The sequence below is a fragment of the Barbus barbus genome (genome assembly GCF_936440315.1).
Source record: "Barbus barbus genome assembly, chromosome: 18".
Classification (NCBI taxonomy): Eukaryota; Metazoa; Chordata; class Actinopteri; order Cypriniformes; family Cyprinidae; genus Barbus; species Barbus barbus.
The window spans coordinates 15,244,825-15,268,555 of record NC_136746.1 but is presented as its reverse complement, the minus strand read 5'-3'; the positions used below and the strand labels follow the sequence as shown (position 1 = coordinate 15,268,555).

Below are 23,731 nucleotides of genomic sequence, written 5' to 3'. Positions count from 1 at the left end.
ATCAGCTCTATATGTTTACTGCACTGAAATCTTAAGGTGTTTTGTCTGTTCAGTCCGAATGTGCATACATTTCCTTCCATGTGAGGCGGGACAGTGGTGCAGGAAATCAGAGTCATATGATAGCCAGATCCTGATCAGCAGAAAACAACAGAAACATGTTGAGTTTGTGACCGAGTCTGGATGTAGATCATCAGCTGTATGCAGCAATCAGCTTTTATTTTCTGCAATTTCAGTTAGTTACAAATAAATGACAATAGGTATGCTATTAGTTCAGTTAGACATATGTAAGTGATGTTTAAATGTTAACCACCCTTGTATTGTCTGTATGTGTTCAGTGTATTCAGGGCTTACGGAGAAACAAGTTCATCTTCAGTCTTCACCCTGAAAGGGGTTGTGGAGCAGCAGTCATGTATTCCCCACAGAGCCTCCACCGGTGGGGCATCACCCATAGCGAAAGTATGGAGCGTTTGGCCTACAGTCAAGGTAAGCTTCTAGAACTTCATATACTAAGTTAAAAAATACATATATAGAAGTAATAGTTGTTTGGAACTCCAGACCCACCCCATTGTAACTAGCATATATGGTGACACCCTACTCTAGGAGAATAATCCTGACTCAGCACCAGTGAGGTGGTTGTCAGCAGAGTGTTCTTTTAAAGCACAATATTAAATTCCTCAGTGTCAGAGATGCTAATTGACTCAAAATTTATAATGGGGATTGTGATTGATCCCAGTGACTTGAATCTGCAAAAGGAATTTTCAACAGGAAAAAATGCGGTCAGAAATAGCCTATAATGGCAAAAAAAAAAAAAAAAAAAAATTAAGAAATCACATAATTGTCTAGTAGGTACTACTTGTGACTGCTAAAAAAGTATATTCTATACAGTATGAATGAAATTCAGATATCCGCCAGTACCAGTGCCAGTCGCATCACAAATCCTCTCCAGCTGAGGCTTCATGGGATAGAAAAGTGTCCATCAAATGTGCACTCCAGAATTGGTAGAAGTACTATGTCATCCGGGTACTTTTTGCTTACTGTATTCTGTGAATTAGGGCATACAGCATGGAAGTATGCATCCCAGTCGGACACGAACAAATCGAGTTTAATTTATTTAAATTTGCATGCTAATAAGAGGGACCTCATTTAAGAGTTTTTCTTAAGTTTTGTCTTGAAAAGGAATGCAGTCACTCACCTTAAAAGTGAAATAGGCGAATGAGTCGGTGCATGATCAGAACTATTCACTTTGTTTTAAACCATCGATCCTTTCATCAACGAATCACCAACCATTTTTATAATTACGCCATGTTTTCCGCCATTATCAAGATAAACCATAATAATTTAATAAATATGATGTGTTAAGGCTGTTAACCCGTGATTATTTCATAATTTTGTAAATTAAATATTTAATAGTTAAGGACAATGATCCATACAAGCGGTAGAGGGTAGTATATCCATACTCTTCCATTGAATTACGTCTTTTTTAACGTTATGCCACCACCCCTTTGCTGCAGACGGGGCGTGCAGGAGTGCCTGGGTGTAAACAAATCTACAATCTAGCCATTTGTTCGCAAAAGATAACATGATCATATGAATGGGAAACATACGTGGCCTTCGGGGCGTTGACAAGGAACATCATCACAAGGGAAAGCGCTTGAATTGCGTCGTGAAGTGTTTATCAATGCCGCTCAACACATCTCCGCCGTGCTGGTTAGGTGCAGCTGTATGATATTCTCGTTAACGATGGCGACACCTGCAGAACAGGACCTTGTGTTGGCAGAAGCAGACAACAACAAAGAGAGAGCGCAAGTGTTCGGCATCCTCAGATTGCAGGAGGATAAATCGGCCGCCGGTGAGAAAGCGAGCGGCGCTGCCATGAAATCTGGAGACGGGAGATGGCAGGCGCCCATATTCGCGTTAGCCAGAAAAGCTTCAGAAACCTTCTCGGGTGGCATTCACGTCTTGCCCAAAGTGACAGAGCACAAAACATCGCCATTTTCAGAAGAATGGGGTGCCAAGGGTAGGTTATGGATAACATTAAAGCCCGTTGCTGAAGTCGGGATTCAGTTGTTCAGATGCAGAGCCTAACGTTACTTGTATGGCAAGCAGTTTTAACATTTATTTTTATTTTTTGTTTAAAACGAATTCTGTTTTGTTTCTAGTACTTATTTTAAATGTCTATTAAAATATATACGTACAATACTGATTAATATTTTTTTAGTTACTCAGTTCCCACATGAAAAAAATACTTTAGTGTTTTTGAACCATACTATAGTAAATACTCGGGGCTCGCAAAATTTCTAAATCTCTGGTAGCCCTTCGGGCAGGTACTCTTCAGATTTTGGTAGCCTGAAAATTAATTTAACTAGCCCAAATAAAATAAAGACCATAAATGTCAATCAAAAACATTTTCAATACACAAATATCAACAAATAAAGGAAAGAGTTTTATTTTACTATTTACAAGGTATCTGCAGAATTCTTAATCTATTTAAGGCAATTTGAAAAATGATTTCTAATACCATTTAACGCATTTAATACCATTTAACGCACTGTCTAAGGCCTTAAAAACTCTTCAATTTAGTTGTATCAAATTTAAGGACCCGTGGGAGCAATGTTCCCTCTAATTATTTCTTGCTGAGCAAAACTTGTCTCTATTGGGTGGACATTTCGGGCACCTGAGCAAAAGCATTCTTTATACCAGACCTGTACAGCATGCACACAAAAAAAGTGTGTACATTTTAACTTTAATGAACTATTTATATTTGATTTGACCCTTGATGTAACTAAATGATGTATATTTTAGGTTACCTGAGAATTTTTTTTTACTGTACAATACACTGCAGTTCAAAAGTTTGGATCAATACATTTTTTTTAAAGAAGTTTTTTATGCTTATCAAGGCTGTATCTATTTGATAAAAAATACTGAATATTATTTCACAAAATAATATTGTGAAATATTATTGCAATTTAAAATAAATGTTTTCTATTTTAATATACTTTCAAATTTAATTAATTCCTGTGAAGCAAAGCAGTATTTTCAGTGTCACATGATCCTTTAGAAATCATTCTAATACACTGATTTTTAATCAATGTTGGAAACACTTGTACTGCTTTTTAATTTTTTTATAGTGTATTTTTTGGGACCTGTGATATTTATAAAAAAAAAAAAGTTAAAAAGAACAGTGTTTAGTCAAAATAGAGATTTTGTTACAATATAAACTATTCAAAAGTTTGCGGTCAGAAATTCTTTCTTTTTTTAAAGATACTTTACAAAAGTTTAAAGAAAGTTAAATAAACTTTATTCAGCAAGGATGTGTTAAATGGATAAAATAGATAGTAAAGACTTCTATTGTTAGAAAATATTTCTATTTTGAATAAATGCTGTTCTTTTAAACTTTTTATTAATCAAAGAATCAAAGAAAAAAGTAACAGCTTCCAAAAAAATATTAAGCAGCACAACAGTTTCAACACTGATAATAAATCAGTATATTAGAAAGATTTCTGAAGGATCATGTGACACTGAAGACTGGAGTAATGATGCTGAAAATTCAGCTTTGATCACAGGAATAAATACTATTTTAAAGTATAGGTATTAAAATAGGAAACCAATATTAGAAATTGCAATAATATTTCACTATATTACTGTTTTTTTTCTGTATTTTTTAAATGAATACAGCCTTGATGAGCAAGAGACTCAAGCCACTCTTCTTTAATACATGAGGACGTTTTATTTCACATGTCATTGATTTTGCGTTGTCTCTTGTGTTGAGCGCACCGCAACAATTGAAGTATTCAGTTTCTACAGCAACTCATTTGGTGCACATCGTTCTCTTTCTATGAAACCTGTAAACCGCATTCACCGGCTCTAACTCTATCGTGACATCAGCTCTATATTCCCTTTTACTGGCGGCATTCAATCAAGGCTTCCCAACTAATTTTTGTGTGCGCGAGGCACATTTCTTCTGCGCGACCACAGCAGAAAAGAAAGAATGCGGTCGCACTCAGCTTAGAGGGAACACTGCGTGGGAGCCCTGTATTTAAGGTAGCCCGTTGGGCAGGGCAGTGATACATTTTGCGAGCCCTGATACTGTATTATAGTATTTACAACATTTTATTAATGTATGCTACAGCATACTGTACTATTAACTATAGTGAACTGATAAACTGTAGTATATTTTAGTTTTTAAACTGTAGTGTATTGTGGCATAACATAACCTATAGTTGTAGAAAACGTAGTACAGTATTGGGTAATTTGTTTATATTAGTTGTTATATTACCACAACAACTATAGAATTATCACAAATTCATTCAAGCACTTTACTATAGTCAAAAACACTATAGAATTTACTACAAATTACTATAGTATTTTATCATGTTGGTTGTCTTTAGTATTATATATCCCATTGCTACTAGTCAGCATCCCAATAGTGTGCGAAGTAACTAGTCCATTATTACTGGTAACAATAACTTTTTTCCATTGAATTCAATTTGGATCTGTGTGGTTATGTATTAGCTGTTCACTTCTGATTAGAAGGCCTTTGTAAATACAGTTGTTGCTAATAGCTGTTCCATTTTTACTGGTAAGAGATACTACTTTATTGTTTAGTTACCTCTTCAAATATGTGTTCTGATTGTTTTAAAGTTTTTAATCTTCCTAGTGAGATTTTTAATTGAACTATAAAGTATACATTCAGACTAATGATAATAGAAAACAAGCAAAAAAGCAATTGATTGAAATTACCGAAACCAGTCTATTGTGCCTAGGAGATAAAGAATAAGTATGATTATGTAATAATTAGTTACTAGTGAAATTTAAATGTATACTAGCCGTGTACTAAATAATACTCACTGGTAATAATTACTAGTAACAGTTACAGAAATACATAGTAGTTATATTAGTTTTAAGACATTTATTAAAATGGCTTGCCATACAACATTTTCTGCATGATGTCATAATGGTATGATGTCATGAAAAGTGTGCCTTGTTGGTTTGTATTCATTTGCGCATGTAATAAATCTTGGTGTTTTAAGACTACAAAGCACCAGTTCATTCATACAGTTACTGTAAAAAAATGTATTATATTGATGAGATAGGCCTATCTGCCAAATTAGCATGCTGCTGGTTTTTCATGATTGGTGTTTACCCTCCTCCCATGATCATGACAAATAACCAAACTGATGGTGAATTAATTTAATAATAACATTAGGAAGAGTGGAGAAATACAAAAAATATCAAGTTATTTACCCAAGAAATCTGATAGAATAAAGCTTCATTCACATAATAATATACAAATAAATTGGAAATAGGAACCAACCGATATAAGTGGGAAGTAGATTACCACAGTGTGTGTATTGTTCGACAGAGCATGTCTGAATATGTTTGCATAAGAATTATTGATTAGCCTGATGATGACAACAGAGTCCAGTGTATCACTGACAATTCAAAACTAATAAGTATATAATTTGTCCAGTATTTGTTGTTGAAACGGAAAGCAAAAAGTGAAATGCTGCTGTTAAGGAGTGGAGCGTGACAGTACAGTCAAAACCAGTGAAAGCGCTTTAAGGGTTTGTTAAAATTTAAACTCAGCCACGCAAAGTGTGGTCACATGTTAGTTCTAAAGAAACTGCCAGAGGTTAAAGCGCTGCGATGAGTTGTGGATGTTGTTTTTCATTGTCATGTCCTTCCACCATAACAATGATATAATTTTTGGATGAATTAGTCTGTGGACTTTGTGTCTTCCAGCGTTTCGAGATCCTATGGCAATGGAAAGAGCGAACTTGCTTAATATGGCTAAGCTTAGCATCAAAGGCTTGATTGAGTCAGCTTTGAGCTTTGGACGAACTCTGGACTCTGACTATCCGCCTCTGCAACAGTTCTTTGTTGTCATGGAGCACTGCCTAAAACACGGTCTCAAAGGTACAGTATGTTCAGCCATCACCAAACAGCCAGCCACAGAGAACCATCTGTTAACACATCTGTTACCACAACTGTTATACAACATCATAATCATTTAAAGTCTTTACATGCTTGCTTTTTGGTAGAATGTATGATTTAGTGTCTGTTACAAAATCTCTTTTATATTTCCTATAGGCCTATGTTAGTGTTATTCTTAGGCACCAGACAGATAGCAGCCACTGTTATGCAGTGTTTATCTATTATTGGAAAAGAAAATGAGGAAATGCTTTATTCATTCTCAGATGACAGATCATCTGAACTTCTTGTCCAGTGAGCCAGTGCTGCAACAAAATTTGAATACTATTTTGAGTGTTTCATCAAAGCTTTTGCATACTCCGTATTATATGTTGTGATCCTAAATTCTTTAACAAACACATTTGTCTCCATCTCCCAGTGAAGAAATCGTTTCTTGGATACAACAAGTCGTTGTGGGGGCCTCTGGAGATGGTTGAGAAGCTCTGCCCAGAAGCAGGCGAAATCGCAGCCAGTGTACGAGACCTTCCCGGCCTTAAGTAAGTTCAGCCTTACTGTTACATTGATTACATTGCGCACACATCTGTAGCATTTCAATTTTGATTAAATCTTTCAAATACTCTGATTAAAAAAAAAAGCTATCAAGCCCACTGCTGTATAAATATACAAATTCTTTCTTACAGTCATTCCTGAGTACAATAAGAAATGTGCCATTCAAAATAGGGAAATGCAAATTTCAGTTTTAGTTCCCTGACAAAACTGAAACTTGCAACCGCAAGTAAAGACTATTTCCAGAATCATGCATATCACTATCTGCCTATCTATCTAGCTAGCTAGCTAGCTAGCTATCTGTGTATTTGTCTATCCATCTATGATTTTTAAATCAAGCTGAACATGTCTGTACGTGTTTGTTAGGACACCTCTGGGCAGAGCCAGAGCATGGCTGAGACTGGCACTGATGCAGAAGAAATTAGCAGATTACCTACGTCTCCTCATCACCAGGAAAGATATACTTAGGTTAGTATTTTCCTGTAATTCATTCTTTGTTCCTTTGTCACAACAGTTGTGGTGGGGTATTAGTAATTAGAGAAGTGATAAGTTGTGTCTGAGACAAACTAGTGTTGTGTTTCTTGCTCAGGCCATCAGTGTGCAGTGAGCAGTACTCGCTAGAGGTTGTGCATCCAGTGTAGCCATCTAAAAAAATCCTTTCCGCTACTACTGACTGAGATTTAAAAGTATAATTTTCTTATATGCACTACCATTCAAAACTTTGTGGTCGCTATGTCTTTTTAAATTATTTTGAAAGAAGTCACTTATGTTCACTAAGGCTGCATTTTTTTTTTTTTTTTTTGATAAACATTAAAAACAGTATTTTTGTGAAATATTATTACAGATTAAAACATTTTATCCAAAAAGCAACTTACAAATGATGACAATAGAAGAATCAAAACCAACAAAGGAGCAATAATATGCAAGTGCTAAAACAAGTCTATGACAACACAGTACATGTAGAAAGTTTTTTTTTTATAAAAGAATGTATATAAAATAACTGTTTTCGATTGTAATAGTCTATATTTTAAACAGTTCAAAAGAGCAGCATACGAGTATTATGCATTTACTGTCACTTTTGATCGTTTAAGGTCACTGCACACTGAGTCCGAAATTTTCACATTAAAAAATAAATACGACCTCACGTTGTGTCAATCACGTTTGCACACTGCCTCCGAAACGTTCGTCTTTCGATTTGGATCAGGTTAAATTTTCGTTTTCGCATCCGTAGCATGCATTTTGATAGGATAGGATGGGGAATACGAAAAAACGGGAAAGCGTGTGCAAAAATTTCTGACTCTGTGTGCAATGACTTTTACTCTACGACTATAATAAAGAGAATTATTATTACTTAAAAATGTATTACCTTTGTGCATGCTGTCAAAAGCCATTTTTAAGGCTTTAGGAACATAATAAATTCTATATAATGCAATTCTTTTACAATGGAAAATCGACACATTGCAATTTCATGGCTTGATCAGTATGAGGCAAAGATATTTATGTTTTTATAGACCAGTGCTTCTCAAAGTCCGGACTCCGGTCCGGATCCGGACCCGGAGGGAATTCAATCCGGACCCGCTTCTATTTCATATTTCAAGAACACTAATTATATTTCCTACTTTGATAAACGCACGTTAAACTTGTAAATCATTTGTTTATTTATTCTTATTTTTTTTGTCTTTTGGAGAAGGTCCGAAATTGCAGGCGAGATATTGAAACTTTTCCTTCATGACATTTGTTGTCATCATGACATCCAGTGAGCGTATGACGTTTGACATAATCGGGCGACATTTCACCACTAATATTTTAATTATTTTGTTTTGTTTTGCTATCACTTATATTATGGCAATTTGTCTTATAGTGCCCAGTGTATACATTTATTTGTGGCGGCTTGTCACAATATCAAAACTGACCGCTACAAATAGATTTTACAAAAGGCTTATACTTCGTTCAATAAAATGCTGCGCGGGTGTTTTTATATGAATGTATCTTTTAAAAGAACCGTCCGTTTTCTTCAGAAAAGCTTTGATGTCAATTTTCATTTGGTCTTTCCTGTAATGGCTGATAAAGTAGCTCTTATTTGATTACAGTCGTTACCGGGGAAACAGCTATATATCACGCTCCAACAGCGCCTCCTGCTGGCAGAGAATCAACTTGCATTTGCTAGTCTACGGGAAACACCGGTGTCTGTCAGCAAACATAAACAAAAAAGCATGCTTCAGAACTGTTTTGAGAAGGTGCTTAAGTTTTGAGCCATGTATTATTACTATGAATTAGGCTACTACTACTACTCTTACTATCTTGTGCCCTGCAATAACCATTTACGCAAACTCTCTTTTGATATAAAGGGAAAAAAAGATAAAATCGGCCCAAAAAATCAGCATCATATATCGGCCATAGGCTGCCCTGATTTCTAAATATCGGCATTGGCCAGAGAAAAAACATTATAGGTCGACTTCTACTGCTGACACTTAAATTAATTGTTTTGCCACTTTTTCACTTGTTATTAAAGTATTTTGAATGCAAAGGGAACCTTTTTTTTTTTTTAAATGAGTGTTTATTTGTTATATGTTATGTATGTTTATTAAAATTGTTCCGGACCTTTGACACTGATGAAAATTCAGATTTGGACCTTTGAATGTAGACTTTGAGAACCCCTGTTATAGACCATGTGGCTTCCTTTTTTTTTTTTTTTTTTTTTTTTAGACTGAATAAATGAAGCTAGAATTTGGACAGTTATATTGAAGTGATCATATTTGGTTGCATCCATAGAAATAGGTATTTTTTCTATCTATCTAATGTATTTATATTTTTTTGTTTTGATATTCATAAACCAGTGATAAACGTCAGAGCATTTGTGTGTGTGCATTTGCAGTGAGTTCTATGAGAACTCAGCAGTGATGCTGGAGGAGGAGGGAGCCGTCATCGTTGGTCTCCTGGTGGGACTTAACGTCATAGATGCCAACTTGTGTGTGAAGGGCGAGGACCTTGATACACAAGTATGAGCGTCGTTTATTGGCCATTTTTAATAACCTGCCGTCTGGTTTATGTTTGAGAAATATTAATGCCTTGCATTGGAATCCACAGGTTGGTGTAATCGACTTCTCCATGTACTTGAAGAATGACATTGATGACTACAGAAGTGAAGAAAGGTAGAAAGTATATTTGGTAGACAATAATTGATTACATAATTACCTTGATGTACTATGCTGTTCAAATAACCTCCATCATAAATATGTTTTTAATAGAAATGGACAAATTGCAGCTATTTTGGATCAGAAGAACTATGTTGAAGAATTAAATAGGCAGCTGAAGTAAGTTCATGCTCTTTCAAAAGCTTTTGTGATATATTTAGTGATTTGTGGCTTTTAAAAACAGATTCATCTACCAAAGCACTTTAAAATTTTGATATGAGTGCTTATGAATTTTATAAAAAAAATTGTCTTGGTCAAAGTTCTACAGTTCAAGGCTTACAGGGACGCGTGGAGTCCTTAGAAAAATCCAACTCCAAACTCATCGAAGAGGTACTGTTTGATTTCAGAAGAACATATCTCATCTGTGAAATAGAAGTATTGTATACTAACTTGTTGCTGCTATCTTTTTTATTACAGTTGGCAATAGCAAAAAACAACATAATTAAATTACAAGAAGAGAACCACCAACTCAGAACAGAAAATTCAGTAATTCTTATGAAAGAACAGCAGCGTCTTGAGGTATTGTTGTTTTTAATGTGTTCGTATACGACACACATCAGGCAGATAGTAGTTCATGCACACAAACTTATTATATAGTTCTTATAAACATTATATTATGTGTTCCTGAAGAACTTTCTGTTTTATGAACTTTGAGTTTTTGTGATCCATTTATGTTTAAATCAATAAAAATATTATCAAATGTGTAAAAAATGTTATCTGCAAGATACACAGTATTCAGTATATACTATAATTGCTGTCTTTATTGTACTCTATTCAGATTGCAGAAGGAGATTTGAACTGCGAGCTTGACACGTACAAGCAGTCAAGGCAGGGCCTGGATGAAATGTACAACGAGGCAAGACGCCAACTCAAAGAGGAGTGTCAACTCAGGCAGGTCTGTGTTTTTATATATATATATATATATATATATATATATATATATATATATATATATATATAAGGAACCTCTGTTCAGATTGTGTAGTGGCACACTGGCACATAGAAGAGGTCAAACCTGTTTTTGAATGCATCTTTGCTCAAGGATGTGGAGAACGAGCTGGTTGTGCAGGTGAGCATGAAGCAGGAGATGGAAATGGCCATGAAACTGTTAGAAAAGGACATCCATGAAAAGCAAGACACTCTGATTGGACTTCGGCACCAATTAGATGAAGTTAAAGCCATCAATGTGGAGATGTACCAAAAAATGCAGGTAAAACATTGTTTTAATTAAGTGTTCTTGACAATTTGTGGTTAAAATACTTTGTAATCAAGCAATTTAATCATCAACAGTCTTCAGATGACAGCATGATACAAAAAAAAGACATGATCGCACGGTTGGAGGAGAAGACCAATCAGATGACGGCAACTATGAAACAACTAGAACAAAGGTGAGAAGCAGTTTCTAATTTATTTCGATTCATGTCGATCATAATGTTTAGTCATCATACTCCTGAAGTGCATTCAAAAAACATCTTCAGTCACTTTAGAGTGTTTCAAGTGTTTATTTGAATGAAATTAGAATATTTTGTTTAGCCTGATTCTAACCTTGTATTTATATGGTGTATATAAAAACGTTTCAAAACATTCATGGCCAGTTCAAAGTTTAAGGCTTTCTACTTTTACTGTATTTTTGAACATATAGGCCTAAATGCAGTCTTGTCAAGCCTAAGAGACGTCTTTCAAAAAACATTAAGAAACCTTACCATTAGCGGACCAGTGTAAATGCATTTCAGGATATGATATCTGCTTTTCCAGGCTAAATCAAATTAGTGTGCATTGATGGCGTCCGAACCATCAGTGCTTTTGTTTCATCAGTAGAACCGGTTTTCAGAGGGTCTAGAAGCGTTGGATACCTGATAGCATGCAAAGGACTTTGCATGCATGTATTCTGAAGGCGCATTGAATGGGTTTCTCTCATCTAAACGCTCATCCTTTAGCATTTGTGTTATTTTCTTGTGGTGACGTGGTGCTGTCATGTCCACTTCTGTCCACACGAATCATCCTTCCCTTTCTTCTCTGTTGATTTACCGCCATCGTATTTCTGATGTTTTATGACTGCACTGCTTAACAATTTCTTAAAGCTTTGGGATGAATTTGAAATTCACTGATATTTACATCCTCTTTCCCTTTTTGTTCCCCTTTTCATTTCTTTTTTTCCTCATCTTCTCCCTTCCTATAATTCCATTGTTTTCTCTATCAACAAATAGCGACAAAGACCTACTCAGCCAGACAAGAACTCTTGCTATGTCGTTTGTAAAATGCGCTAGCACAGATACCGAGCACCAATACAAACTAGTCAAAGATATTTCCTTCTGATATTAAGATAAATTTGCTCTTTGTAATGCTAGTTGTGTGGCGCTACGCTGTGTGATGAGTTGATCGTTCTTCACTAGCCCCTTTTTAAGTTTTATTTGATGATGGTTACTGTTTTTCCACATAGTATTTAGTGAGCAAATCTTTCTTGTGGTTCTATAGCATAAATATTTACCTGTAACATTTAACAGTCAAAGAAACCACAAATATGACATGTCTTTTATCACCATCTTCAATAAATTTGATGTTTTCAACTACTTGTGGCTGTTTATTATTTGTTAAAAAACCGTTCAAGAAAATCAAAGTAGCCTCGACCCTTATGAAATTGCCAACTCATTTCAACTTTCTGGCTTTTCCCGCAGCGCAACATTTCTGTTGTCTGGCTCTGTATGTCCCCGCTCTATTGTGGCTGTTGAATTATGGCCATCTTTTTATTTTGTTCCCATATGTTCCAATACATTCCCGCCCATTCCATTACATTCAGAGCCGTAGTTTTACCCAGTTGGTTTGAATTACACCAGATTGCAGGATGCCGAGAGGGAACGTGCCAGTGCCGAAGACGGGGTGCGCAAATTCAAGCAGGATTTCACAAACAAAGCTGACAGTCTCCTAAAGCAGATTGCCCAGAGAGAGAAGCAAATGTAAGTTTTGCAAAGGCTATAGAATAGAATTTGAATTTTAGAATTTGTCACAACGTCTCATTAATGCTGGAGTGGAAAATAGGAAGTGGGTTTTAATTGACACTTTTCGTTTAGGATGCAGCTGGAAACAGATTTGAAAATAGAAAGGGACTGGCGGCAGACGTTACAGAATGAATTGGAAAGAGAACGAGAGACCATCACCCAACTCACTGCTGAAGCACAGCAAATCAACAGACTCAAAAAAGTAAGATGAATTAATAATAACCATTAGAATGCACAATAAATCTGTATGAGGACCGAGGTGCTTGTGTCATATAATGTGCTGCTTCATGGATATTTTTGTTTTGCTGAATGCCAAACATTCTCTATTGTGCTCTGACGTGTCTTCGTGTCCTTTCAGGAGTTTCACAGGTTGCAGGATGAGAATACGCAGCTGAAGGGAATTTGTGAGGAGCAGGAACAGGCGCTGGAGGAGCTGGGCTGCAAACTCAGCGAGTATGGATGATTTAAACATCAGTGTCATTTGGGAGCCTTCAAATCATGTTATTTACTTACACTCATACACATTTTTCTTATTCAGGTCAAAGTTGAAAATCGAAGATATAAAAGAAGCCAACAAGGCACTTCAGGTTTGAAACATTGTTTGAGATGAATAAGAAAGTACCTGGAACATGTTTAAAGACGTGGCTTATAGATCAAAGTACTATTAGAAACCACCACAGTGGTTTTTTTGTTTGTACTGTCAAAATTTTATCAACCTTATGTAATTTAACATGTTCATATTAAACAGGGTGGACAGGTCTGGCTGAAGGACAAAGATGCTACGCATTGCAAACTTTGTGAGAAGGAATTTTCAATCTCCAGAAGAAAGGTCAGAACCAAAAAGCTATTCTGTAATGCATAACGGTGTCTCTATCACAGCTTGCTGTCCATTCTCACACATCCACACTAATTCAACTGCTCTAAATAAAGAAATTTACTGGCACAAAGTACTACTGGATTATGCACTTGAAAACATTTCCAAATAAGGATTAGATGACGCCTGAATAAAAGACTTGAGTTGGCAAATTATGCTCTGTACTCTTGAAGTCGGCATGAAAAATAAAAACAAATTCTAAATGCCTGTTATCCATCCTACTGTGAAGGATTCATCCAAACCTGTTTAATTTTTTTGGGACCTCTTTAATATTTAATCAAAATGTCATAACTTGATCCTCCAGTGAAATGACAGACTTCTTTCTGGTGACGTATGCAGATGTCTCCAAACATTTAAACTGTGTTCCAATTCAGAGGCTGCATCCTATGAAGGCTGCATTCCAAGACTGAATGTATCACAGTGGTGCGACAGATGTTGTTCCACTTCGAAGTCTCCTTCAAATGCGGCCTCAAATTGAATCCTTTGTTTCCCAATCTGTGGAGGATACAATGTGGCAAGGCTTAGACATTGTGCCCTGGAGATGACGGGACGCTCTTTTGTGTTTTTTTGAGAGCGAGAAAATGGCAGATTACACTTTTAAAGGAATCGTTCACCCTAAAAATTTTTAATTACCCCATGATTTACTCAACCTGAAGTCATCCTAGGTGTATATGACTTTCTTCTTTCAGACAAATACAATGGGAGTTATATTAAAAAAATGTCCTGGCCCTTCCAAACTTTATTATGGCAGTGAATGCGGTTTGAGATTCTGAAGCCCCAAAAGTGCATAAATTCATCATAAAAAGTGCTCAACACATCTCCAGGGGGTTAATAAAGGCCTTCCGAAGCAAAGCTATGTGTTTGTGTAAGAAGTACATCTATATTTAAAACTTTATAAACACACGTTCACGAGAGAGTGGCTTTCTAGCAGATGATGTAGGATGTAGCATAAGATTCCGTGAGAATATGCTAGTCTCGTGAGAACCAACTTTTGTTTACAGCAAAAAACCAGTCTCCTCTTGGCTTATATCGAAATCCTCTGACATTTTTCTTTCCAAATCCTTATTTCGTACTTTGCTGGAATGCCACTCTCTTGTGTATGACAGTTAGTGGAAGCCAGAGATTGTGGCTTATAAAGTTTTAAATATGGATATTTTTTTCTTACACATGCATCGCTTCACTTCAGAAGGCCTTTATTAACCCCCCAGAGTCATGTGGAGTAGTTTTTATGATAGATGGATGGATGCACTTTTTTGGGCTTAAAAATCTCGACCCCCATTCACTCCCATTACATGCTTGGAAGAGTCAGGACATTTATAATATAACTCAGAATTTATTCTGAAAGAAAAAAATCATATACACCTAGGATGGCGTGAGGATGAGTAAATCTAATATATCTAATAATATATAAAAACAAATACCAGGATGTTATTTTATTGGTAGTTTATTCTTTTTATTAAGTATATAATGGACCAGGCTGAACATATTTAGACGGGTTGTGAACCCTGGTTTGTTTTCAGACTGTTTTCAAGTCTTGTACAAATGTTACTGCTGCTCGTCAAATGCGGCTGTCACAGTTGCTAGGTGACAAGAACAAGCTTCACTAGGCTAGACTTTTCCATTTAACAACGTTCCGTTCAACATTTGTGGACTACTTAGGATGTAGCCCCTGAATTGGGACACAGATTTAGCCCAGCCCCTTTTCATACAATTAAGCTGACATTCAGATCTGCCTCCATCTAATCAACAAGTGACGCATAGAACCAAGTCCTGCCATTTTATATATATATATATATTTTTTTTGTTCGATAATTTCATTTCGATAATCCATTTGACTTTGTATGTCACAATATAGGAAAAAAAATATTACTACTCCTGTTTTATCATTAAAGGGGACCTTGCTCTGAAAACTTCTGATTTATGTTTAACTCCCATGAAAAATAACTAAAAGGAAATTCCCCAGAGCAACTGTTTGGATGAATCCCAGAAAATCAGTAGTGAAGATTCTACTGAGTCATTTTGAGTCCGATCCAAAAAAAAAAAACAACAACAGGCCCTTTAATTGAAAGCTCTCTTGCTTGTCTTTGTTTGAACAGCATCATTGCAGGAACTGTGGGGAGATATTCTGCAACGCCTGCTCGGATAATGAGCTGCCACTCCCCGCTTCACCCAAACCCGTGAGAGTCTGCGACACCTGCCACGCTCTGCTCCTCCAGCGCTGCTCCTCCAATGCCACGTAAGATAGAAATGACAGCACATCGTCACAAGGGCCAAAATCAGCTTTAACTCACAGACTGCTCTGTCCAGCATTGTCAAAGTGACCAAAATGGATGCATTCCTTTCTCTGTGTTTGAAGTTTACATTTCACATAGGCCTGTTGTCTCAGAAGACTTAATGGCACTTGTGCAGATGGCCAATGCAGTGTTTGTCACGAGCGTGCAATGAAAGAAAATGAGTTTACAAATGGGTTAGTGCCTCCATCTGGGCTGCAAGTAGTCTGATTTAGATTATTTATACTAGTACAACACTCCCATGCATTGTAAGTATACTTTTGATATGTAAGGGTGAACAGGTTTCATTCCTCAAGAGTCAAAAGTGAGCAAATGCAGTTACTTAAAGGGATATCATTTCTTGAGCAATTATATTTCAAATTCAGTTGAAATACATAACCTTACATTCATGTGTGCCTGTATAACAAGCCAAACTGACAAAATAGGGATTTGAAATGTTTCCCTGAATCTAGATGGGCAAAAAATGTATGGGTATATGTAAGTAAAAAATATTGTCAGTGCTGCTCGAGAATGACTGAGGTGGATTCACATCAAATAGCACAGAAATAATGTTCTGAATATGGTGTTCAGGTTTCTTGTCTGCAAACGGTATTATTTCACAATTGCAGATATACTTTGGTACAGAACTGGAACACTACTCACTTTGAGTATTTGTGCTAATGTTTGTCTGGTTAATTACTCGAAATACAGCTGTTAACTTAAATGTGGAGTTTATGTATGAAATTATACATACGCCTTAAACCACTAAAGTTGATTATAAAGTCTAGTTTGATGGATCTTAGCATTTAGGTGCTGCAGTACACACTATTAATCAAAGGTTTGGGGTCAGTAAGATTTTTTTTGGTTTGTCTGTTCTGAACGCATGAACTCTGCTTTAAGTAATTAAGTAAACCTAAGTTTCCTCAGTCCAATAATTGTTCATCTTGAAATATCACTAAGTTAATTACTAAGATTTTACAGCTGAAAGACGTGTACCACAACCTGAAGATGGATGTTTAAAATTGTATAGAATTACTGAAGTCTGAATTACTTAAGACTCGAGTAATGGCTTGTGAAAATTCAGCTTTAAAATACATTTTTTAAACCGTTACATTATTTAAATGATTACATGTTTTATAGTATTTTTGATTAAATAAATACCACCAAAACATGCTGACCCTGAAGTTTTAAACGGTAATGTACAAAACTCAAGACTACACAAATCTTCCTGTGTAATAAAAAGCAAGATCTCACTTTATTCTTTACATTACAGTTGTTTTCGATGAACATTCTTAGGTCAAAAATGAAAATATATCAATAAAAGGTTGGATGTGTAAATTTCACAGGTTTCAATTAGAAATTTTACTGAGCAGCAAAAACAGGTAAACATCCAAAATGATGTTATTGCTTTGGGAAAGAAAATAAATGTGCAATCTCACACACGCAACTTGGGCTTCAAGCTATTCATATTCAATTCTGAGTCAAAATACATACAAAGCGCATATCTTTAGTTAGACTTTAACACAGAATGTCATATAAAATTCATTAAGCAAAATGTACAGTAGCCGGTCAATCTATATGCAACAGCTCAAATATATATATATATTAGATATATAGATGGATTACGATTTCATTTTCTTCAATCCTGGAAAATAGTTTGGGCATTTTTCATAGGAACATGTGAAAACATATTCATATAAAAAGACCTTCCAAGCTGGAAGTTCCAACTTTGGGTTGAAAAGTGCATGATTTGTAAGCATCCTCAATACATCCCCCTTAGTCCACTTCCACGAGAGCCCATATCACCAGAGTTCCTATAGAAACCTCCTCCGCGGCCTGCAGTGTTTTTATGCCCCCAAAACAAAAGACTTAGATTTGAATGTCTTCACACTTTCTCATCCATACACTTCAACAAAACTATTACATAATAACAATCTCCACCCAGTCATACTAACCCGTTTCAGATGGCCCACTTGAAGTTGAATTCAGGAAAAGCTCAATGTAACGATGCTCTGCAGAGAGTAAAACAGTGCGAGGATAAATATGATACTGAAAACAGTGGTACAGTTTGGAGACAACTTACGCATATGATTCTTGTCTTTTGACATGGCCAATACAGCATCTTCGTGCGATCTGAACTCCACGTCTGCCTCTCCTGTAGACTTTCCATTAGGTCCTACATCAATGTGTACCCTCACAGGAATTAAAGGGCCAAAGAACTGAAAAAAATAAATAAAACACTCACAAGGTCAATAATACTTTACTGTAAAACTAAATTTTGTAAGAATATATGCACAAGAAATGGCAAAACTGTGGTGTTTCTTACATGTGCGATATCCGCCTCTATAGCGCGGAACGGTAGGCCTCTCATGTGCACAAAATGGCCACTGTGAAAGCCTGAGTTTGAGTCACTGCTGTAGCCATGACCTCCCGTTCTTCCTCTTCCTCTATCATCACGCACGCGCTCTTCAAACATGCCGTTACCAAAGCAGTAGTTGTTAAAGCCATTGTAGTTGTCAAACCCACCATATCCTTATGAAGGAGAGACAAATCTTTTTTCACATTACTTCCTTTCAGTGAAAGAACTGTTCAAAAGTTTACGATCAGTAAGGTTTTTTTTTTTTTAAGGAAAACTCCCCAAAGCAGCAGAATTTTTAGCAGAAAATTTAATGCTATTGAAAACTGAAGTAATGGCTGCTGAAAATTCAGTGTCACGTCACTCTTCAGAGTGACTAATATGCTGAATTGTTGCTCAAGAAATATTTTTTATTATAATCATTTTTTTGTGGAATGGGTAATACAGTTTTAATGATTATTTGATGAATCAGCATTCAGGCCTATTTAAAAAATGTTATCTTTTGTAACAAATGTCTTTCTTTACTGTCACTTTTGATCAATTTAATGCACCTTCACAGTTTAAAAGTACTAATTTCCTTTTTTTTTATTTTTTATTCCGTCTGAGCCCAAACTTTTGAACGGTAGGGCACATAGCCATTCAAACCCACATTTGTTAATTAGCTACCCATCTTATTAACTAAAACCCAGTGAGAATTAGTAAAGTTACAAAGCACTATTAAAGTAGCATACCGCTGCTGTAACCGCCTCCGCTGCGCATCTGGTCCAGGACAGCACCTCCCCTTTCAGGCCCGGGCCCAAAGAAGCCCCCGCGTCCAATCATGGGTCTGTCATATGGACTAGGCCTCTGTCCCATCATCCTCCGGGGTACTTCGTAGTATGCACGCATTTCATTTCGGCTGCTTTTGAATATCTCTATGTACCTGAGTTTATTTGGAAATGCAACATGTTAATAAACGTACAAGCTGCTGAATGTTTAACAGCAATGAGGAACATTTCAGGGAAGACAGTATTTGGGGCCCACTGACTAAATTCATTATGGAATCACAATAACTGACAGTTTATTGTCAGTTATTGACCAGAGGAAGAAGTAGTAAGTGTCTGAAATTCTGCCCCATCATAAAATTTAGCTGTATCTAAAGGCCAATTTCAGACAGAAACAAAATCTTAAAAAGTATTGTGAAGTGCCTGTTAATTAAAAGGCTCCTTTGCTTCTGCAGTATGTTGCCCAACGATATTACGAAATCATATTTCTGCCTATTTTTTTTGTCCCTTCATGACAGAGTATAATGTAAAATTAAACATTTCAAGTGTAATAACATGATCATACCATCTTTTTCCAGAGCAGAAAGATGCATGACCCCCCACCCCACATTTAGAGATAGCATTAGCACCCAGCCCAGTCTTGCCGGCCCCACCTGTGCCCTATTCTTTCCTTGTGTTTCCCCAGAGCCTTTTCTGCTATCTCCTTTGAGGCAAACTGCACGAAGGCTTCCCCTGTGCTCCTCCCCTGGTAGTCCATCGGCAATGTTATCCCATTTGGCACGATTTTCAACCCTTTAACCCAAGGACAAATAACCCCACATGGGGAGACATGTTAAAGAGCCGCAACATTCTCATCTGCAGAAAATACATCCCCCCCCAATTGAGCCCCTAAATCATTCCCTATGTCAGACAAAAACCCTAGAGCAAACCACAAAGGTAAATAAAATCCATAACATAAAATCAATCAAGAAATCATAGCACAGCTACCTCTGTGATGCTGGCGACATAAATAATGTTAAATATAACCAAAACATGCTTAATAATCGGTTGAGTATATAAAAAGAAAAACCTTCAAAATATGACCTGACTAACTATCTAAAGACATTTAAAAGGAAGAATTGACACAAACCAAAAAACAAAATTTTCAATGATGTCCTAGCAATATCTGCAAGTCTAGGAGGTGTTGAAGTGAAACAACAGATGTACCTGAAAAGAACTGTAAAATTTCTTCTTTACTGCAGCCGAACGGCAGTCCTCTTAGACGCAACATGCAACCGCTGCTGCTCTCATAATCTGTGGGACCGGAGCGTTTCAGCACCCAATCCATCTCACTACGGTTTGACTTAAACACTGTGGAAGGGTCAAGACACAGACAATCAATTATTATACATTTTAACAAACAAATGCACAACCATACTAACTGCTTTAACTTGTGCTATTTAAGTCAGCATGAAACGGTAGTCTTTTCTTTCCTATAGTGATGCATATCTGAGTAAAGTGGCTTCTCGAAAAAGAAAAAAATGTAGGGCAGGACTTGTTTGCGGCAATCTGTGAAATGTTGTTGTGAGAAGGAGGGTTTGTTAATGTTTTTGATTACAAGGGCACATGAATTAAACAAGAAAAATGGTATGCACAAATAAATAATTTATAATAAACCATGCAATATTCAATAAAAAAAAGAATTGTCCAATCATTCATGGAAAAGGGATAGTTCACCCAGTACAGGAAGTCAACTGCTTTGTTAAATATTTTTCAAAATATCATCAAAAGAAAACAAACTCAAACTGGTTTGGAACAAGTGGAGGGTGAGTAAATGATGACAATTTAAATTTCTGGGTGAACTATTCCTTTAAATACCATTTTGACAGAATTTTCTACATTGTGTGCACTAAAGGAATGTACCTTCGATGTAACGATGACCCATGTATTTACGATCTTTTGCCAAAGCCTTTTTAAAGTCATCTGATGTCTTCAGCTCCACAAACGCCTCTCCACTCGGCCTTCCCTCTTTGGAGAAGGTAAAACACACCCCGTTCACTTTCCCTACAATGTCACAATCTGTAAGGTAAAAAGGGAAAATCATAACTGCAGCTCTTTTTCTGTAAACTCACATAGAGTGCTACAAAAGATGCTTTTAGTTTGAGAGTTTGCATACCAGAGAAAAAGGAGGCCACTTCCTCTTGTGTGCATGACCAAGGCAAACCACGGATCCGTACCACATATCCTTCATCATTATGAGACATGTTTACCTTGACAGGACTGTATCTGAAAAACAAATTAATATAACACATATGCTGTGCCTCCAAACCTAGCGAGCTGCCTATCTAAACTCGATCAAAATAGTTAGTTTTAGTTTTGTTTTTGCTTTTTGTCTTGACAACCTTGGCAGTGTATCAAAACCAGTAATTCCCTACCTAGACAGCACTGTGTTAATTAGTCAATACTCTTAACTCGATCAGAATAGTTTGTAATTAGTGTTTTCTCTGTAACGTGACAACGTTGGCAGTGCATCAAACCCAGGAAGTTGCCTACTTGGAAGGAATTTCTGGGCATTTCGACAGTTTGGAACATATGACGCCCAAAAAATGCTGTCTTGGTAGGCAAGTCGATATATTTTGAGACACAGCCATGTTGTCAAGCGCCAGGGGCTTCTTTCAAGAGAGAAAAAGAGAAAACAATAATAACATTTCACACAAACGTAATGTTTTGGTGTAGTTAGGAATACTGACAAGCTTACATCAGTTTGCACCTTATACTAAACGTCAATTTAAGTTAGTTAGCTAGCTAAACAACCACTACTTGGTAGGTCAAAATACGGGAGGGTTTTAAACTTGAGACCATGCTAACATGTTATATATAGCATTCGGAAAACAGCTCGGTCATGTGTCAAACAAACCGCAACCGAAACTGATGAACTTTATACACAACGACTGTAACATTAGCGAGATATTCTTCTGACAGGAATCAACGACCGACAAGTTGACAGTTTCTGGAACAAAAAACAGCACTTCCGCAATCCAAAGTAAACAAAATATATTCACCATTGCGTGTAAATGATCAACTTATAAATGAAAAGTTAAATATTAAGAAATATATACATGAATAGCGAATAGCTTCTCACCGTCAAGCGCCGTCCTCTCAGGTAACCCTGAACGACAGTACAGTAGTCCAGAGAGTCGAAGTCTCGCGAGAACGCGGCCTGTCGGAGGACACTGACTTCGCTGCAGGCGCACGGAACGGCCTGTCGTGTGAGCCGAGGCTCCAAGCGCATGCATCAAGGAAGAGTCATCAAACGTAGTCACTAGGTTTATACTTAATCCTGTATAATGCTGCAGTGTGGCACATTCGAACGCCACAGACACATAAAAGAGCCATGTGTATTACCGCGAGAGACTATCTGCAGCTCTGTACAAACAAGTACAGCTAAGAAGGCCAGTGAAGCTAATTAGAACTCTCACTTTGATTTTTCCCTCCTAAATAACAGTTATGATGAAGATATATATTTTTTTTAGTGATAATGGACTGTGATAATTGACTGTGTTGACAGTGGAAAAATTCAACAATGCAAATATATTATACAATATTAATATTGCAACTGATTACAGATAAACAAGTGTTGTTTAACTATGTACTAACGTTTTAATGAATCATTTGATGCAATGCACTTATTGTGTACATTTTATTCTGTATTAATATTTAAAAAAAGGTAACACTATTTTAAAGTGTTCTTGTTACACGTTACATGTAGGCTACTTTCTATTATAATAATAAGTTATACATAATTACATGCAAGTAACCCTAAACCAAATCCTAACCCTAACCATATAGTAAGTACATGTTAATTAATATTACTCAGTACTTATTTGTATAATTACACGGTAACAAGGACACGTTAAAATAAAGTGTAACTAAAAAATAAATATACTGGCATGTAATTCATTTGTTTAAAAATATTTATAATTACGTGCTGCCTGTAACTTTAAAAAGGGGGGTTACACTGCTGGGGTCAGTTTCAGCAAGCCTCAAAGCAGCACTGGACTATGACTTGCTAAATGTCACGCTAAACTTGTTACAGCTGTTTAGCTGTAGAGTATAAGCAATGGAGATTCCAATATTTACTGTTGATTCTTTTTCTAATTTACCGTTCAAAGGTAATCCTGCTGCAGTATGTCTTATAGGGAATGTAAGTATTACACTGCACGAGATAGTTTTGTTTTTTAGTTCCTGATTGTTTAAACTAGTGCTATCAAAATTAGCGTGGTAATGCATGCAATTCATTTTTCCAGTTCAACAGCATTAAAAAATTTAAAGCTGCTTTAAAACTTTGCATGTAGTATGTTAGTTATATATGAGTTATTGATGATATTTGATATTGATGATATTTATTATAATATTTGTTATATATGAGTCAGATGTAAGAACATGTCTCTAAAATGCAGCGGTTTTCAAAACTGTCCTGGAGCACGCCAGTACTGTCCTCCTCATCTAACACACCCAACTCGTCCGTTAAATAGAGCCTTTAAGACCTGAAGCATGCCAGAAAAGGTAAAGAGTTGTGCTCCCCACAAGTATAGGTCTCTGCATGAAAGTAATGGGAGTTACCAGATCAGTGGGTGAGGCCAAAACAGAGGGGCATTACCTGACTGGCCCATGTCATAGTGACGGGTATGTTTAGGGGTGGGGTCAGGTAACGGACATCATTTTTATTGCATGGTTTAGAAACATGCAGCAGTTTGAAAACACCCACAAAGTCAGAAACGCCCACTTTTGCTCTGCAGAGACCTCAATCTGGTATGGAAG

General features: G+C 36.4%; 2 protein-coding genes across 7 annotated transcripts; one reads left to right on the top strand and one right to left on the bottom strand.

Moving 5' to 3' along the window:
* The first annotated feature begins 1,504 nt into the window (after positions 1–1,504).
* LOC306884587 (RUN and FYVE domain-containing protein 2-like) lies at positions 1,505–17,152 on the top strand. Of its 2 annotated transcripts, XM_079440571.1 has the most exons (18): positions 1,505–2,017; positions 5,743–5,916; positions 6,350–6,467; positions 6,844–6,945; positions 9,353–9,476; positions 9,565–9,629; positions 9,726–9,791; positions 9,932–10,001; positions 10,089–10,190; positions 10,450–10,566; positions 10,714–10,881; positions 10,962–11,059; positions 12,506–12,625; positions 12,740–12,869; positions 13,026–13,120; positions 13,206–13,254; positions 13,416–13,496; positions 15,638–17,152. In XM_079440571.1, exons 1-18 carry the CDS (start codon positions 1,723–1,725, stop codon positions 15,779–15,781), a joined length of 2,118 nt encoding a protein of 705 aa, XP_079296697.1. In that variant the 5' UTR covers positions 1,505–1,722; the 3' UTR covers positions 15,782–17,152. The 2 variants fall into 2 exon arrangements, with proteins under 2 accessions (XP_079296697.1, XP_079296698.1); XM_079440572.1 differs by lacking the exons at positions 12,506–12,625; positions 12,740–12,869; positions 13,026–13,120; ... (1 more) ...; positions 13,416–13,496; positions 15,638–17,152 and adding an exon at positions 11,879–12,240 and having other exon boundaries at positions 1,508–2,017.
* On the bottom strand, positions 17,037–22,117 carry LOC306884588 (heterogeneous nuclear ribonucleoprotein H-like). Of its 5 annotated transcripts, none has more exons than XM_079440577.1 (10): positions 22,053–22,117; positions 21,087–21,196; positions 20,834–20,989; positions 20,138–20,281; positions 19,585–19,723; positions 18,899–19,089; positions 18,138–18,343; positions 17,895–18,030; positions 17,767–17,823; positions 17,037–17,647 (listed from the first exon to the last, which is right to left on the bottom strand). In XM_079440577.1, exons 2-10 carry the CDS (start codon positions 21,172–21,174, stop codon positions 17,574–17,576), a joined length of 1,191 nt encoding a protein of 396 aa, XP_079296703.1. In that variant the 5' UTR covers positions 21,175–21,196; positions 22,053–22,117; the 3' UTR covers positions 17,037–17,573. The 5 variants fall into 5 exon arrangements, with proteins under 5 accessions (XP_079296703.1, XP_079296700.1, XP_079296701.1 ...); XM_079440575.1 differs by having other exon boundaries at positions 17,452–17,679; positions 22,053–22,109; XM_079440576.1 differs by lacking the exon at positions 22,053–22,117 and adding an exon at positions 22,030–22,048 and having other exon boundaries at positions 17,452–17,679.
* Between the last annotated feature and the right edge of the window lie 1,614 nt (positions 22,118–23,731).

Bases quoted from the DNA above. Each gene is read 5' to 3' on its own strand.
- LOC306884587 (XM_079440571.1), top strand. From the start codon at position 1,723: ATGATATTCTCGTTAACGATGGCGACACCTGCAGAACAGGACCTTGTG. The intron at 9,630-9,725 runs GTAGAAAGTATA...TGTTTTTAATAG, and splicing joins GACTACAGAAGTGAAGAAAG to AAATGGACAAATTGCAGCTA. The intron at 9,792-9,931 runs GTAAGTTCATGC...TCTTGGTCAAAG, and splicing joins GAATTAAATAGGCAGCTGAA to TTCTACAGTTCAAGGCTTAC.
- LOC306884588 (XM_079440573.1), bottom strand. From the start codon at position 21,222: ATGTGTTATATTAATTTGTTTTTCAGATACAGTCCTGTCAAGGTAAAC. The intron at 17,824-17,894 runs GTAAGTTGTCTC...TACTCTCTGCAG, and splicing joins AAAAGACAAGAATCATATGC to AGCATCGTTACATTGAGCTT. The intron at 17,680-17,766 runs GTTAGTATGACT...TTCAAATCTAAG, and splicing joins AAGTGGGCCATCTGAAACGG to TCTTTTGTTTTGGGGGCATA.